Source organism: Oryzias latipes, chromosome 18, assembly GCF_053564925.1.
Source record: "Oryzias latipes strain Hd-rR chromosome 18, Olatipes_Hd-rR_3.1".
Lineage (NCBI taxonomy): Eukaryota > Metazoa > Chordata > Actinopteri > Beloniformes > Adrianichthyidae > Oryzias > Oryzias latipes.
In genome coordinates this window covers 8102956-8118774 of record NC_136254.1, presented here as the reverse complement: position 1 = coordinate 8118774, position 15819 = coordinate 8102956, and the positions used below count along the sequence as shown (strand labels likewise).

The 15819-nt window shown below is 42.4% G+C and overlaps 1 protein-coding gene across 2 annotated transcripts; it reads right to left on the bottom strand.

The window, feature by feature from the left end:
• Nucleotides 1-8299: 8299 nt before the first annotated feature.
• LOC101164291 (uncharacterized) lies at nt 8300-9953 on the bottom strand. 2 transcript variants are annotated; one of them, XM_004086751.5, is made up of 5 exons: nt 9894-9953; nt 9083-9790; nt 8862-8993; nt 8755-8792; nt 8300-8666 (listed from the first exon to the last, which is right to left on the bottom strand). In XM_004086751.5, exons 1-5 carry the CDS (start codon nt 9949-9951, stop codon nt 8538-8540), a joined length of 1065 nt encoding a protein of 354 aa, XP_004086799.1. In that variant the 5' UTR covers nt 9952-9953; the 3' UTR covers nt 8300-8537. The 2 variants fall into 2 exon arrangements, with proteins under 2 accessions (XP_004086799.1, XP_020557616.1); XM_020701957.3 differs by having other exon boundaries at nt 8412-8666; nt 8862-8984.
• Nucleotides 9954-15819: the final 5866 nt, after the last annotated feature.

The following is a 15819-nucleotide window of genomic DNA, read 5'->3' as shown; positions in this document are numbered from 1 at the left end:
ATAAAGGTGATTGATTATGCTGTCAATCCACTCTTTCAAGTCTGTGCAGTCTTTTTCTTTGGAAAGTGCCACAAGTTTTTTTCTGAGACCTGGAAATAATAATAAATATATTGGATATTTTACAACTGGAACAACTTCTGATAAAGAAAAAAGACTTGAGGAAATGAATAATACCCTTCGCAACATGCCAAACGTCCAAAAGGTGTTGAACATCTGGCAAATTCTCTCTGATCCATTTCCGTAACTGGACATGCCTGTCTGTTATTATCACATCTATATCTAGACCCTGTTGTGTTCCCAAGAAATTAACTGATCTTATGAAGCCCTCCTTTTTCATATGCGAGGCACCACCAACTTCATTGCTCATAATTAACTTCATTGCTAATTAATTGTGTGAAATGTGTACAGGCAACATTTAATTTAAATGAAGGATTATTCAGTATAAAGATCTGTTACTCTGTATAATAGGAAATGTATAATAGGGAAATTTTTATATCAATATATATACCGTATATATATTAAACGTTAAACTCACTCTCTTTTGTAATAAATACATTATGTAATAAACGTTAAACTCACTCTCTTTTGTGCCAGCTTTTCGGTCACAGATTTTCTCTTTTTGTACTGACTCCTGCCAGTGCTGGTACTGGGCGTTTCTGTTTCGGACGTTGCCACTAGCGATCTCTTGAAAATGGTGGGGATTGCGTTCGGTTTCAATACTTTTTTATATCTGACATGCATTCCAATATCTTTCATGAGCTGTGGTGTTTCTTCAAAACAGTCTGCCTCAAAATGTTCGCTGCATAAAGTTGACGAAGCAGTTGGCCCAATTCGCCCTCGTTCGCTGAACTTGTTTTGTCCATTGTTTCAGCAGCGTTTCTCGTTTTGGGAATTTATACACAGATACACTTTCACTAGATGTATTGCTACATCCAGCTGCCACACAACGACTTGGCATGTTGATGATTAACAGAGAATTAACGAGAATTAACGAATTAACGATGATTAACGAGAGAAACGAAGACTACCTGTTTTGTTTACATGCTGTCCGAAGCGGAACTACGAAAGTCAATGCCTTTCTTGACGTCACAGGTCATATCGGGGTCACTTCCAGCCTGCGCTCTTAGCGGCAAATTAAAATCTCTGATTCCTTCGAAAGATGTCTATTATTCATATGCTTCGGATTTTTTTCGACGCGAAATATTGGTATCAATAGAATCAGCGTTTAAAAGGCTTTTTTATTTGACAAAGTTGTTCAAAGCATGGCATCCACACTTTAAAATATTGGCTCCGAGAGAGCTGGGGTGAAAACCGTCAAGGTCGATAAAAAGAGGGCCGATTCCAAAAGAGATTAAAATTATCAATAAAACCAAACCTGAATTTGCAACAAGCGGACTGCAGCCAGGTGTTCAGGGAGAGGATTCTGCTGAATCTAGAGGATCCTCTAGAGAGTGTGGGGATGGGTCCAGAAATTAAAACAGTTTTCCCAGTATTTTTTAAATAGACAAAGAGGTCCAGAAAGTCCAGTTTTGTTACCTCTGACTGCTGCAGTGTGGTGTCATTAGTCCCAACGTGGACAATAATCCGGGTAATGGTGGATGGGAGGAAATGCAGAAGGTCTGGAAGTTTTTGAAGAATGTCCATCACTTTGGCTCCTGGAAAGCATCTGGTGACTGCATTAAAGGATCTTATATTCCTCGTGATGGAGTCTCCGATGATCAAAGTTGATCAAAGAGTGGTAGAGGCGGGGGGTTGTGGGACTCGACAGGTGTGGCAGCAGAGCCACCCCGCTCCTCCGCCGCTGTTCTTGGGACTGCTCCTGTGGCGGGGGGGCGTTTTTGGGGCCGCACGGATTGTGATGGATCGCGGCCGGTGCACCGTTCAGTCACCGCGTCCCGGAGGAGTTTTATCCTCCTGTCTAAAGCTGCTACTCCGCGCGCCGGGCGCCGAGTCTGAGCCGCTTCCGGCGTTCGCTTCCTCGCTTGGGCCCCGGTGAAGGAAACGGCGGCCGGGCTGTCTGCACCAGATCCCCCAGTGTGGTTGCCACTTGAAGCTGTGGGAGAGCATTTCGCTCCGCTGGGCAACCGTGCCGATGGGGCGGGAAATAGTCCTGGTACACTGCCCGCTCCAGCTACGACCACGTCTTCGTTTCCCAGAACGGTGAACCGATTGGAGAGGGTGAGCTGGGGAGGCGTTGATGGTGGTGTCGGCCTCGTCTGGGGTCTTCTTGCACCCCGAACAACAACCTCAGCCCACGATGGATGGTCTCTCGGAGTGGAGCAGGAGGAAGGCCGCACACATTCGGCGTCTCACGGAAGCGTGTCCTGGGCGACCGTCAAACGGGTGATCACCTGCGACTGCTTAGCAGCGAGTTGATAGGCGCTGGAGAGGAGAGTCTCTTTCTCGGTGAGTGCATCAGCGAGTTTTACTAGTTCATCCTTAAGCTTAGTGACAGTTTCATTCATTTGGTCACAGCAGCAGTTTTGACAAACCGTAGAAACCGCCATGAGTGCTGTGTCACCTGCTGACGCTGTGTCACCTGCTGACGCTGTGTCACCTGCTGACGCTGTGTCACCTGCTGACGCTGTGTCACCTGCTTTTATAACCTCTATACAAGGGGCAGGGGTGTTATGACTTCATCCAGTATTAGGTTCGCATGAGCTATATTGTTTTTTCCTATCAAAATGCTGTGTCTTTTTTAATTCCTCATATATAGCAAACTTTTGGACTTTGTTTTTACCCTGGATCAAGCAGCTTGTTTGCAATCACTCTCCAGGTGCGGAGAGGATGCACTAGGTTTCCTCTTTCTGAGGTTTATTTTCTTTATTTTTTATTTTTTCACACTCAGCTGGAGAGACGAAGACCGGCTGAGCAACTTCACCTGGAGACGAACACTAGCTGAGCGACTTCATCTGGAAGCGGGCAAACTCCAAACAGCAACAGGCGTTATGTTCACGTACTCCGTTTCTCAACTATTGGCTCTAAACTATCTCGAGCATGATGGCACAAAAATACCTTCCATTTGGTCCCTGGCCTACAATCATCAGAACACTGGCGCACCTGCATTACGTAGCAGCCATTCGTCCCCCCCTCTTCAAGAAGCTCTGAGCAGAACAGAAATCATGGAGTGGACTACACTGTGCTAAGCAGTCTACAGCGGCATCAACCATCAGATCTGTCTCATGCCAAAATGGAATTATTTAATGCACAATCTCTTTCAAATAAAACCCTCCTTATCCATGATCATATTTTGGATAAGAAACTGGACTTTATGTGCCTGGTTGAAACTTGGCACAGAACATGGGACCTCTCAGTTCTTACAGCCACATGGAGAAAGCCTGCAGTTCTGGACGTGGGGGAGGTTTAGCCGCCATTCATCGGGCTGATCTAAAACTTTCCCCACTACCACTGCCATGGACTTTTAATGCAAACCCCCATCTTTCATAACAATGCTTCTTAAATATTGGCCCCCCAAACCAAATTCATTATTTCTTCCTGAAATACTAGGTCTACTTACATCACTCTGCTCCATGTCAACCAGCATTGTTATTGTTGGTGATGTAAATATTCATGTTGACAACCCCTCCAGTCATTATGGAACAGAATTTCTGAGCATGCTAGACTGTCTTGGTCTCCAGCAGCGTGTGGAGGCGCCCACACACACCAGGGGTCACACCCTAGATCTAGTCATAACTGACTCAGCCCCCATTCACAACCTACAGGTTGTTGATGGGCTAAACATCTGATCACTTTCTTGGTGATCAGATGTTCAGGTTTCCATGGACTTTATGTTTCCACTACCCAAAATTAGACCTAAGCGCCAAATGTCCCTCTGGAACTGGAAAAAAAATTGACCCAACTTCTATAGCTGCCTTCAGCAGATCATCTGCCCTGACCTCAAAACTGCAGATGAACTGGTGGAACATTACAATGCATCCCTGATCAGTGTTTTCAACCTCCATTCCCCTATTAGGAAACGTGAAGTCAGTTTTGTATGCTCTGCTCCACACCAGCATTACGCCAAATGAAAACAGCTGGTTGTGCTCTGGAACACCATTTTGGAAAATCTTACCGTTCACAAATGCGCCTACCATAACCATCAAAAGGCCTACTGCCAGGCCCTGAAGGATGCACGCTGTAAATTCTATTCTAGCGAAATCAACAAAAACTCTGGAAACTCAAAGCAGCTTTCTTCCACTGTAGGCCATTTTCTGAAACCCCTACTGTCTGCTCAAATTGAAGCTAGATCCAAGGTTCTCAACATCTGCTCCTCCATGCCAGACCCTGCCTCCCTGTGTCTGTTTCTCTGTCCCATTGTCTGAAAGCTCACCACCCTTTCTATTTTTCCCTGTGGTTTCAAGATCCCGCATTGAGAAAACTCTGCTGGAAGAATTCATCCACTTGTACTGTGAATCTCCTTCCGACAGCTCTTGCCAAGTCTGTTTTCCCTACTGTGAGCCCAATTATCACCAAGCTTGTAAATCTCTCACTACAAACTGGCTACATCCCACCCTCCTTAAAAAACTGCTGTCATCCATCCTGCTCTCAAGAAGGCCTCGCTGGACGCAGAAGCGCTTGCCAGTTACAGGCCTATTTCCAACCTCCTTTTTCTATCAAAGGTACTGGAGTAGATAGTCACTTCACAGCGGCAAAACCATCTAAAGCAAAACAACCATTTTGAAAAGTTCCAGTCTAGTCTTCGATCAGCCCATAGCATGAAAACTGCTCTGCTCAGAGTGACGAATGATCTGCTGATGGCAGCTTTTTCAGGATCACCATCTCTGCTTGTTCTTCTGGAGCTAACAGCAGCTTTTGATACAGTGGACCACACCGTTGTTCTGCATCGCCTCCAAAACTCTGTAGGACTGTCAGCAAATGTGCTGCAGTGGTTCCAATCATATCTGACTGACAGAACTGAATATGTGCTCATGGGAGGATGCAAGTCCAGACCGCTCCGTGTGACATGTGGTGTCCCGCAGGGGTCAGTTCTCGGCCCTATTCTCTTCATAATTTGCTTCATGCTTCCCCTTGGACGTGTCATCTGTAAACATGGGTTGTCCTTCCAATGTTATGCTGATGACACACAGATCTACATAAAAAAACGTTTCAAACTCCACTGCAGCTCCATCCCATCTCACTGCATGCCTTGAGGAGATAAAGGCATGGATGAACAGCAATTTCCTACAGCTAAACAGCAGCAAAACCGAGGCACTCCTTGTTTGCACCCCCCATCAGATTCATTCCTCCTCAATATCCCAGTTCACATTAAAAAGTCAGATCATCACTGTCTCCTCCTCAATCACCAATCTAGTAGTACAGTATGACCCTCAGCTAAACTTCAGCAACCACATAAAGGATCTATACAAGACCTCGTTTCACCACCTATGAAACATCTCGTAACTACGGCCCCCTCTATCATTTCCTGATGCAGAAACAATTGTACATGTCTTTATCTACTCAAGCCTGGACTACTGCAACTCCCTTTTTTTGGCATTCCCAAACAGTGCAGCCAGAATCCTAAATGGAGCCAGGAAATATATGAGCACATCACCCCTATCTTGAATCGCTGCACTGGCTTCCTGTTTCATCCCAGATTGAATCCAAACTTCTCATCATCACCTAGAAATGCATGGCTGGTCATGCACCACCATACCTCCAGGAACTCCTCATTCCCCAGAAACATACCTGTTCCCCTCCGTTCTTTAGACAGCTTCCTTCTTCAGGGCCCCCCACCAGGCTCTGCACGATGGGAGACAGAGCATTTGGCTCTGCTACGCCAAGTATTTGGAACTCCCTTCTTATCCATCTCAGAAAATTCCAGACCCTGGACACTTTTAAAGCTCTTTTAAAGACATTTCTTTTTTTTAAAAAAGCCTATGATTGCTGATGGTTTTTATTGCGTGCTTGTTAAGTGCTAGTTTTATAGTTTTTATAGTTTTAAGTTAGCTTTGTACAACGGAGTTTTAGGGCCACCAAAAAAAAAGTAAAATTACGAGATTTAAACTCGTAAATGTACAAGTTTTTTTCTCATAAATTTATGAGAAAAAAACTCGTAAATTTAAGAGATTAAAGTGAAAGTGAGCAACAGTACAGCAGAGCAGAGCGACTAAACTCAATTGAACAGGTGAGCTGAATGTTCATTGATAACGTTAAAAATGTTTGGAAGCTCATTTGTTTTTTGATTATCAATGTTTTATTCATTGATGGGTGTTTTGCAGGATCTCTGCAGCTGTTGATGAAGACGTCGGTGTCCCTGCAGCTGTCCACTTCAATCCTTTCTTCCTCCATGAAACCAATATCTCTAAGTCTGTGTGACGCTTTGGTCAGAGGAGGAGCACTTTTTGGCATTTTCAAAGTTCTTCTGCTAATATAACAGACTATTTTCATTCATCTTTGTTTTATATTGAAACGGGACGTTTCATCAGGAGGAGGGGGCATATGGAACTGTTTACACATTGATGTTCTGCGCATGACAGGTTCATGACGTAATGAGACAAATGGACGGGTACGTTAATGAAAAGGAAAATAAAGTAGCAATCCTTTACACCCAAACGTGTCTCTGAGCTCCGTATTTTACGAAACTCCACTTTACCGACAACAAACCCAGAAAGACGGCTACACGAACAATGATCTGATTTTGAGTCATACTCCACATCTTTCATATTCAAGCTAGGTTCCGATAAACAGATAACCTCATCAATCTATGACGGCCCAATCTATGATTTTTGTCATGATCTGATCATGTGACAAACCCAGATGCTGTTACCCGGAAGGAAGAGGCAGGTAAGTGAAAGGTAAGTAAGTGGCTTTATTTTGTAGGAGCCAGCGGATCTTGTAGTGAGATGCGTCATGGGACTTGATATAGCGGACTTGAACAAGGCTCAGGATTTTCAGAGTTCAAGGGAGGGACTTGGGTGAGCCGGAACGCTGGAACCAACTTCAGGGAGGTGTAGGAGTGGACAGTCAGCAGGAAGGAGGATAGGCTCGATGATGGCAGCGCCGAGGATCTTAGCTGTGGCGTGGCTGGAGTTTTTGAGAGACGTCAGGCGTGCAGCTTCTGCTCAAGAGGATGGAGGACTCTGGTGACACTCGTGGAAGGTAAGACCTGAGAGCGCAGCAAAACAAGGTGAGCGAGGGAACAAGACAAAGGGGCCAGACGTAGCTCAAAGCGGAGTTAAGCACCATCAGTGTTAACGAACTGGCGAAGAATGCTAGAGGTGAGTCTCCTTAAGAAGCAGGTGAGGCGAAGAGATGAGTGGGCACAGCTGTGAATCTGGAGCAGAGCTGGGAGGGGGAGGAGTCTGACAGGCCACCATGACAATTTTAAGAGATAAAAACTCAAAAATGTAAGAGAAAAAAACTTGGAAATTTACAGGATTTTTTTCTCATAAATTTACGATTTAAAAGTCGTAATTAAGAAAAATAAATTGTTTGTAAACTGGCCCTGAAACTCTGTCGTGGCTTTGTATTATAATGTGCACATTTTTATTGAGTTTTTTCTTTTATATTTTTTTATTTTTCACATCTTGTGCTAGCACTATGAGGTTTCATTTAATGAAAGGTGCATTATAAATAAAATCTATTATCTGATTGAAATTTTTTATGAATCTTTAAAATAACACAACCATTGATTGTTGTATTCTTAACACCACATTTCCACCATAAGACACAAATGCAAATTACAGGAAGATGTGGAGAAAGGCAAACATGTAGGTTAGTAACAGCACCAAATGGAAAACAGGAATTAAAGGAACAAACACAAAATCCCAGAAACATCTGTTCTTTTTGTTTCCTGTTGACAAAATGAACGATCCTGGGAGAATTTTGGCAAGGCAGCTCAGCAGTGCGTTTACCTGTTTACAACTTCCCCACGGGCGGATCAGCCCAATTAACTCACCTGTTCCACGTCCTACTGAAGAACCAGGTGTGCACTCCACGCCTTCAGTCATTCATTTCCGTGAGCGCTGCGTTTGTCGCCCCACCCTCCTCCCCAGCTTCCACCTGTGAGCTCCGTTAGGGGTAGTTTTATACCTGAAGTTTTTCTATGGAGATCTTGTTTTATTGTATCTGAACGGAGCCTTATGCCAAACTAAAAGAAAAATAGAAAAAATAAAGCATTCTCTACTGCATGAGTTGTCTGACTGAAATAGACACAGTCTTCATTTCACAGAAACACAAAATTCAAAATTACAGCATTATAAACAGCTATTTGAAAAAAAAATCTTTGCTAACATGATATTATCAGCATTATATGACAAGATATTGTCAATCAAACCTTTATTTGTATAAAACTTTTACAACTCAGTCACTCAAAGTGCTTCACACAAAAACATAATTAAATTTAACAACAAAAGGACAAGACCAACAAATATTTTGTCTAAAAACCGCACAATGCCAACAACATGCACACATACACACACCATAATAAAAAGAGTGATAAACTGATGGAATGTAGGAATTCCTTGTGATGGTGATTTTACTTTTTAAAAATCTATAGAGCAAAAAGATAATTGAAATCTGTTCAGTGATTTAAAGCTTCAGTTCTGCTGTCTCACACTCGCATACAGACAGTCGTTGTTGGAGTTATCATTCTGTCTTCTTGATCTGTTGGACTTCTTAACATTAACAGCAGCATAATGGAGGCTTTCTGCGTCTTTGTTCTCAGCCTGAAACCAAATTAACAGAAGAGAATCACAGTGTGAACTTTGTGGGAATCCAAGATTAACATGATAACTGAAGAGAGTTGAGTCTCACCTCTGTGCTTCTTAAGGGGGCAGCAGGTGATCTTTCCTCTGGTTATTAAACACAGAAAAGTTTAATTCAAGAACACATTTGTTAAACAGTGAGAGAAGTATGTGTACCTGTGGAGGTGCAGTTGTTGCTCTTGTTGATTTTCGACAGCAGAAAAAGCAGAAAAGCAACGAGGACGCTCATGACCGTCAATAATCCAACCAAAGTGTTCAGAATCACAGAGTTCAGAGGAGCTGCAGAGTCTGGAACCAGATAAAAATAATGATTTAACTTTAAATTCCCTAGACTATTGTTTCATCCACTGACTTTATTCCTCAATAGTAAAACTCACCTGTGAGGTCCAGCTTGGTCCCGTTTCCAAACAGTATGTGTCCACATGAGACAACAGCACAGTAGTAGATCCCAGCATGAGACTCTGTCAGGTTCTTCATGTGCAGCTTGTAGACACAGCTGTGTGTTTGTGTGTTGTTCTTTCTCTCACACTGATCATTCCTGCCTCCATGAGTGTAAATGAGTCCTGGATGAGAGTCTTCAGAGTCTTTGAACCAGTAAACTCTGTGTTCTTCATCACAGCTCCCAGTGTGTACTGTACAGTTCAGAGTCACAGAGTCTCCTGCATGGATGTTCTCAGAGGAAGACTGATCCACTGAAGTCTGGATGGTTAAACCTGAACCTTTTACATTGACGGTAAGAACTGCTGAGAAATTCATGTGTGTTAGATGATCTGAAATACAGAAGTAAGTAGCAGAGTCTGATAGGTTCAGATCTGAAATTGTCAAATTACTACTTTGGTCTGATGTTTTTAGTGTAAAGCGTGGATTGTTCTGGTATTCATGGGGAATTGGTATATCTGGATTATATTTGGTAAAATATGCTACAAGTTTTGGTTTTTGTCCCAGAATATGTTTGTACCATAAAATATATCGGAAATAAACTCTGTCATAGAAACATGGTAAAGTCACAGTTTCTCCAATGTGAGCTGATAGAAAAACACTTTCTTGGTGATCAGATGAAGATGATCCCAGAAGAGGGCTCTGTGCTGAAATAAAGAATTACAAACAAAACTTGGTCTTAAATTTTTTCCCTCTCTTAACACAGATAAAAATATTCAATTTTTTTAAACCTGAAATATCATAACTCACCAGTGTTCCCTGAAAGCAAACATGTCAGTAAGACCACAAACTGAGCAGGTGTCACCATGTTTGGATTCTGGCGCTGAATGACAAAAACCTTGACTCTCTCTACTTTATAGACGAGAGACTGCGTCTGATTGGTCCGTCTGAAGTCACACACCTTCCCTTCTTAGGAAATATGATCTCATGTTCACAGAAACCAACCACGTCAAACTTTTTTCTAAACAAGATCAGTGCAGGGATGGAAAGAAAGTTGAGGAACCTTTGGTTCAAGTTCTAGAAGTAAAGTCGAACATATTGTTAGATTTTAAAAGTAATAAATCAAATTTACTTTTGTAATATTTAAGTTCAGCTCAGCCAGTCCATCAAATATTCAAGTAACTGTTAAAGTTACTTAAGGAAAAGGTGAGTTGCAGAGATAATACTGATTTTTTTGCCCTTTTGTCAGCGTCATTAATGTTAGGAGTAAATGAGGACAACCCAAGTAATGGCCGGCCCAAGACTAAGTTTATAGGGTTTTTATTTCATTTGGGAGGAAGTTTGTTTGCCGCTAAAGACGGTGAGAGATTTTTCCTGACAACAAGTAGTACTCATGCTGACACAAGTAAATACAGAATGGGAAGAGAGAAAGCGACGGCAGTTTAAGCTTTTAGTTATCGGTCCTTTTTATCTGCGAATTTGTTTTCTTTTCAAAATTATCGCCGTGATGTGTAACTTCCCACTATCATCTGATAATATCAGTAAACGATCAAGCAACCCTAATTAGTATCCATAATTTTCACAACTCTTTATGTTGCAAAAAAATAAAAAAATTGACTAAATTGGAAAAACAAGAAAAACATTAATCTAAGTCATCTTCAGGTTGGAAAAAATGTCAGCCCCGGCGTCGGCTTGGAGACTCTGTTGGTCGGGGGGTTTGAGTTTGGTGCCTAGATGGGGGGGAGGGGAGGCGCAACATGGTCTTCTAGGTGAGTGTGTTTGGGGGGGGGGGGGGTTGGGGTCATTGAGTAGGGGTCCAGCTTGGCTTGGGAGGTGGTCTTTTTGCCTGTGCTGGGGGGCTGGCGGGGAGCTCTGTCCGGGGTGGGGGTGGGGGGTTATTGTGCTGTGCCATTCCTTTTGTCAGGCTGCTGCTGTTTCTCTCAACATTTTTTGCAAAAATGTGTAAACATGAAATCTTTAGAGTCATTTGCAACTTTTAGTAAAAAGGTCACGGTATAGTATTCCCTGTTCCTCTCAGTTGATCTAAAGGCTTCATCACTGGTTCTCCTTTGTGCACTTGCTGCTATTTGTCTTTCGTTTGCTGTTTCCTTTCTTTCATTTATATTTGTCGATTTGTGTCGGAAAGTGTAATTTTTTGATAAAAATGTCTGTATTTTTAGACTTTTGGTCAATGCTGTAAAAATGTCTACTATTGCTTCTTGTACTCATGTATGTAGTTGTTTTATTTATTCAATAGAATAATGTTAAAAGCACAACCAGGGCACACTGGTGACATCACTGCTGTGTAACTCAACATGGGTTTCAGCGTCAGTTCGTATTGTACTAGCGTACTAGCTATAGTTGTATTTACTGAAATGATTGTTGTAGTACAACTGCTTCCGGACGGTAGTTTGTTATATTATATGTTTCCCAAATGCTATCTAGTATGCCCCACATACACAATGTTTAGATATCAATTGTAGAGTAGTGTTAGTTAGGTAGCCATGCCTGAATTGACAGGGTGTGCCAGCGTGGGAGAGCCAAGCCAAGGGTAACAAGCTTTTAGTTACCTGGATGGAGGCCAGTGCTGTTATTAACTGTAATGATGGTGCAATTGGAGTCACTGAGGATCCATCTGCTCTCAGCATTGGAAATTGTCTGGCCCAGAAGTCAGCCACTTAGTCAGCCAATACGAGCTAGCTTTACAAGTAAAAGCTGCAAATGAAGACAACAGGCATCATGAACAAAACAGTCAGTCCCAGAAATCCTTTACTGACAAGGTCAGGAAGGTGTTTGGTGCCATGAAGGATTTGGGCCAATCCTTTTCTGGAAGAGTCCAAAGTCCTACTTGTACTGGACACAAAGATCATTGCACATCCCAGTGCTGAAGAGCTAGTTCAAATACACTTTTAGAAAGATCAGGTTGCCTTAAAAGACATTTTCAGTGCCATTGGCGACGAGGCTTCCTTATACAAGCCTATGAAAAAGAACAAGACAGACTTCATTCGCCAACAACTAGATGTGTCTTCCAGTGACAAGAAGAAGCAGGCTCTGAAACGTGGCTTGAATCTCTTCTTGCAGCTATTCATATCCTGTCAAGCACAAGAACATAATCTGAATTCTTCAGGCATGAGAACCAGTCCTTCCCTGCAGCACTGAGTGACACAGGTAGTCTCCACACTGGAAAGAGGTCTGACCTTGTCGACATTCTAGGAGGTATTATTTCTCTTCCTAATTCAGCCAGAATGTGATGCCATCATCATTGATGGTTCTGCTCTTGTACACTCTCTGTCTCCAAATCATCAAGCACCCTTGAGGAATATGCTGTCCGTGATGTGGTGCCGAAGATACAGATCTACTCAACAGAATATGAATGTACGGAGCCCGTGTCCTGACATTAAGATATAAAAATATATTTTGTTCCCACAGATTAATATCTTGTTCCCACAGATTATTATCTCGTTCGCACAAAATACTTTTCTGTTCCCACAAGATACTATTGTGTTCCCTCGAAATACTATCCCGTTCCCTCGAAATGATTAACTCATGCGAACGCAATAATTATGTCGCTTGAACGCAATAATTAATCCGTTTGAACGCAATAATTATTCACGTCATGAGTCATTCACGCGGATATGCTCTCTGTACGCCGGCAAAAGCCGCTTTCAGCGGTAACTTCCGTGTGTCTGTGACCCATATTCGTTCAAAAAAGGAACATGAAAAACAAAAATGATCACTTTATTACCGTCTCAATTACTATAAGAAAAACATCAAAAGATTTATGATAACTAGGCTGCTTTGTCAAACAATAGCTCCTTCTAGGCTACTACTAGCGCCGCCGCAGAGCTCTATGATGTATGCCGGCATTTGGGCAACTGGCTGGTCGGTTGACAGACAGCTGATATTGTAGTTTAGGGTCGAATAGGAATAATAATATTCAGGACTTGTCTTTTATTAACTCTAGCAGTCAGTCGCTTTACATTCGAAGGCTATTAGGCTACATGCTAACTGACTAGCCGATCATTGATCCTGTTATTAATTTACGTCATAGATTTACAGCAGATACCTTCACATTTCTGTCTGTGTATGTCTCATTACATTGCATTGAAGACACGGAGGATGTTTAGAGAACAGATTTATTTATTTTAAAAAGCACAAAAGCATTCATCGTATTCACGTTCATTCACATCTGGTACGCCCTCCGTCATCTCGCTGCAAAAGCCGCATCCTGCCGCTACTTCCGTGTCTCTGTGAGCATTCAATAGGGGTAAAAATAAAAGCAAGAATGATCGATCTGTTATTGTCTCGATGAAAATCTGAAAAATATCATATTAAGCTGGCTGCTTCGCCTAAAGCACTTACCTTTAGCTCGTAGCATAACAACAATAGCAGTACGTCGCGTTTCCCAGAATGCTTAGCGGCCAATCATTGGTCTTGTTGTTAAACCTTGGTCACAGGGACACGGTGATTGGCCAATGATTGGCCGCTAAGCATGCTGGGAAACGTGACGTACTGCTATTGTTGTTATGCTACAAGCTAATGGTAAGTGCATTAGGCGATAGTATCTTGTGGGAATGGAATAGTATCTTGTGGGAACGGAATAGTATTTCGTGCGAACGAGATAATAATCTGTGGGAACAAGATATTAATCTGTGGGAACAAGATATATTTTAATATCTTAATGTCAGGACACGGGCTCCGTGTGAATGGGCAGACATTGGATAGAATAAACGTTTCAAAAACATAAGCATTCAAGCATTTTACAAACCAGAATGACAAAAGGAAATAAACCACCACAATTACATTTGGGTTTTTGTTTTTAACTGTGGTTGGATCAAAGAGAGATCTTTCCCAACATCAAGTAGCATCTCTGCTTTCTGACAGGTTATTACTAATGCTGAAACAAGTAAATACAGAGTGGGAAGAGAGAAAAAGCGACAGCAGTTTAAGCTTCTAGTTATCGGACCCTTTTTATCTGAGAATTTTTTTTCTTATTGGAATTATCGGCATGACGTCACACTTTTCACTATCGGCTGATAATTATCAGTATCTTATTATATCGTGCAACCCTAATTAGTATCTCTTTGTATTGCAAAAAAAATTTTTTACTAAATAGGAAAAAACAAGAAAAATATAAATGTAAGTCAATGCAGGAATCGGAATCTGCTGTTTAATCACTTCAGCATGGAAAAAATGTCAGCCCAAAGTTCTAGTAACTTAAAAGAATTCAGTCTCTTTGCTCTTCCATAGGTACCTCCATGAACTAGGCGGTGGGGTACTTGGCTGTCGCTGCTCCTTGTCTATCTGCCGTGGCTTAGCTGCTGGGTTTGGGGTCCTCCGGTGCCGTGAGGGTGGGGCTGGGGTGGAGACTCCTCTAGTCGGGTCCAGGGCCTGGGTGGGGCGCGGGCAGGGGTGCTGCATGGTCCTCCAGGTTCTGGTGTAGGGAGGGGTGTGGTTGAGATCATTGAGTGGGGGCCTGGCTTGGATTGGGGGCCGGTCCTTTTGCCTCTGCTGGGGGGGCTGGTGGGGGGCCCTGCCCAGGGAGTGGGGGAGTGCGGGTCTGCCTGCACTGGATGGGCTGCTCACCTGCGGCTGGGATCACTCCTTCGGGGGTCAAAATACTGGAACAAAATAGTAATCACCCATTAACCCGTTCAGGCGAGTAAAATCAGCGTGAAGGTTAAAAGCAGGGTGACAGTGAAATATGTAGGACAGAATCATAACTATCGAATAGAAAAGAAATGCCCTCATGTGGGTCTTTTCAAACGTAAACATGACCAAACATCATATCAAACGTCATTGTTGATGTTCAAGAAGACAAAATAATCATATGTCATATTTCAGACAATTTCTACTCTTTTTTTCCCCCCTCACAACCACAAACAGGATTTCTGTGTCAGGCTGCATGATGGTGGACTTCACGAAGATAAATATCATATTGTTCGGTGCATTTTGTTTTTCAGAATTCTGCTGTTTCTCTCCACAATTTGTTCTCTTGCATGTTTTCTGCTAAAAAATATAAACAAGAACTGTTTTCAGTCATTTGCAACTTTTAGAAAAAAGCTCAGGCTATAGTATTCACTGTTCCTCTCAACTGATCTAAAGGCTTCATTACTGGTTTTCCTTTGTACACTTGCTGTTATTTGTCTTACATTTGCTGTTTCCGTTCTTTCACTTACATGTTTCTTCTCTTTTTTTACCTCTTTCCTTCTCTACTTGCTTTCCTTCTCTCACTCCATTTTCATTTATCCACTTCCTGCTATCACTATGTCACCATCCGCTAATCCTCATCCCTCTTTCTCTCTTTCAGATTTAACTTTCTTTTCTCTTCCTGCACAACCTGCCATTACTCTTTCAATTTTTGAAGGTGAAAGTGTTAGGCCAAAGCTGCAGAAATGCAAAGTATTCCAGCCGCTCAAATGTTGTAAACCAATTTGATTTTTCTGCCAGATGTTCACGTGACTTTTGCATTTCTGGTGTGTTTATCTGTTTCATGTGTTGGGACAGGGTATTGCTACCCGCTGCAGCCACCACAAGAGAAGAATTGCCCTGCTTATATTTTTCTTGGGGGTTGGGGTTGCTAGACATAGTGGGGAACATTACACAAATTTTTCATGAGAATCTTTCACTTGGTGCACCAAAACTGGCACCTATGACATTCAAGACATACTTTTGAAGAAAAGTATGTCATTCAGCTACAAATCCAAGATGGCTGCCATTTTTCAAGGTGACCAAA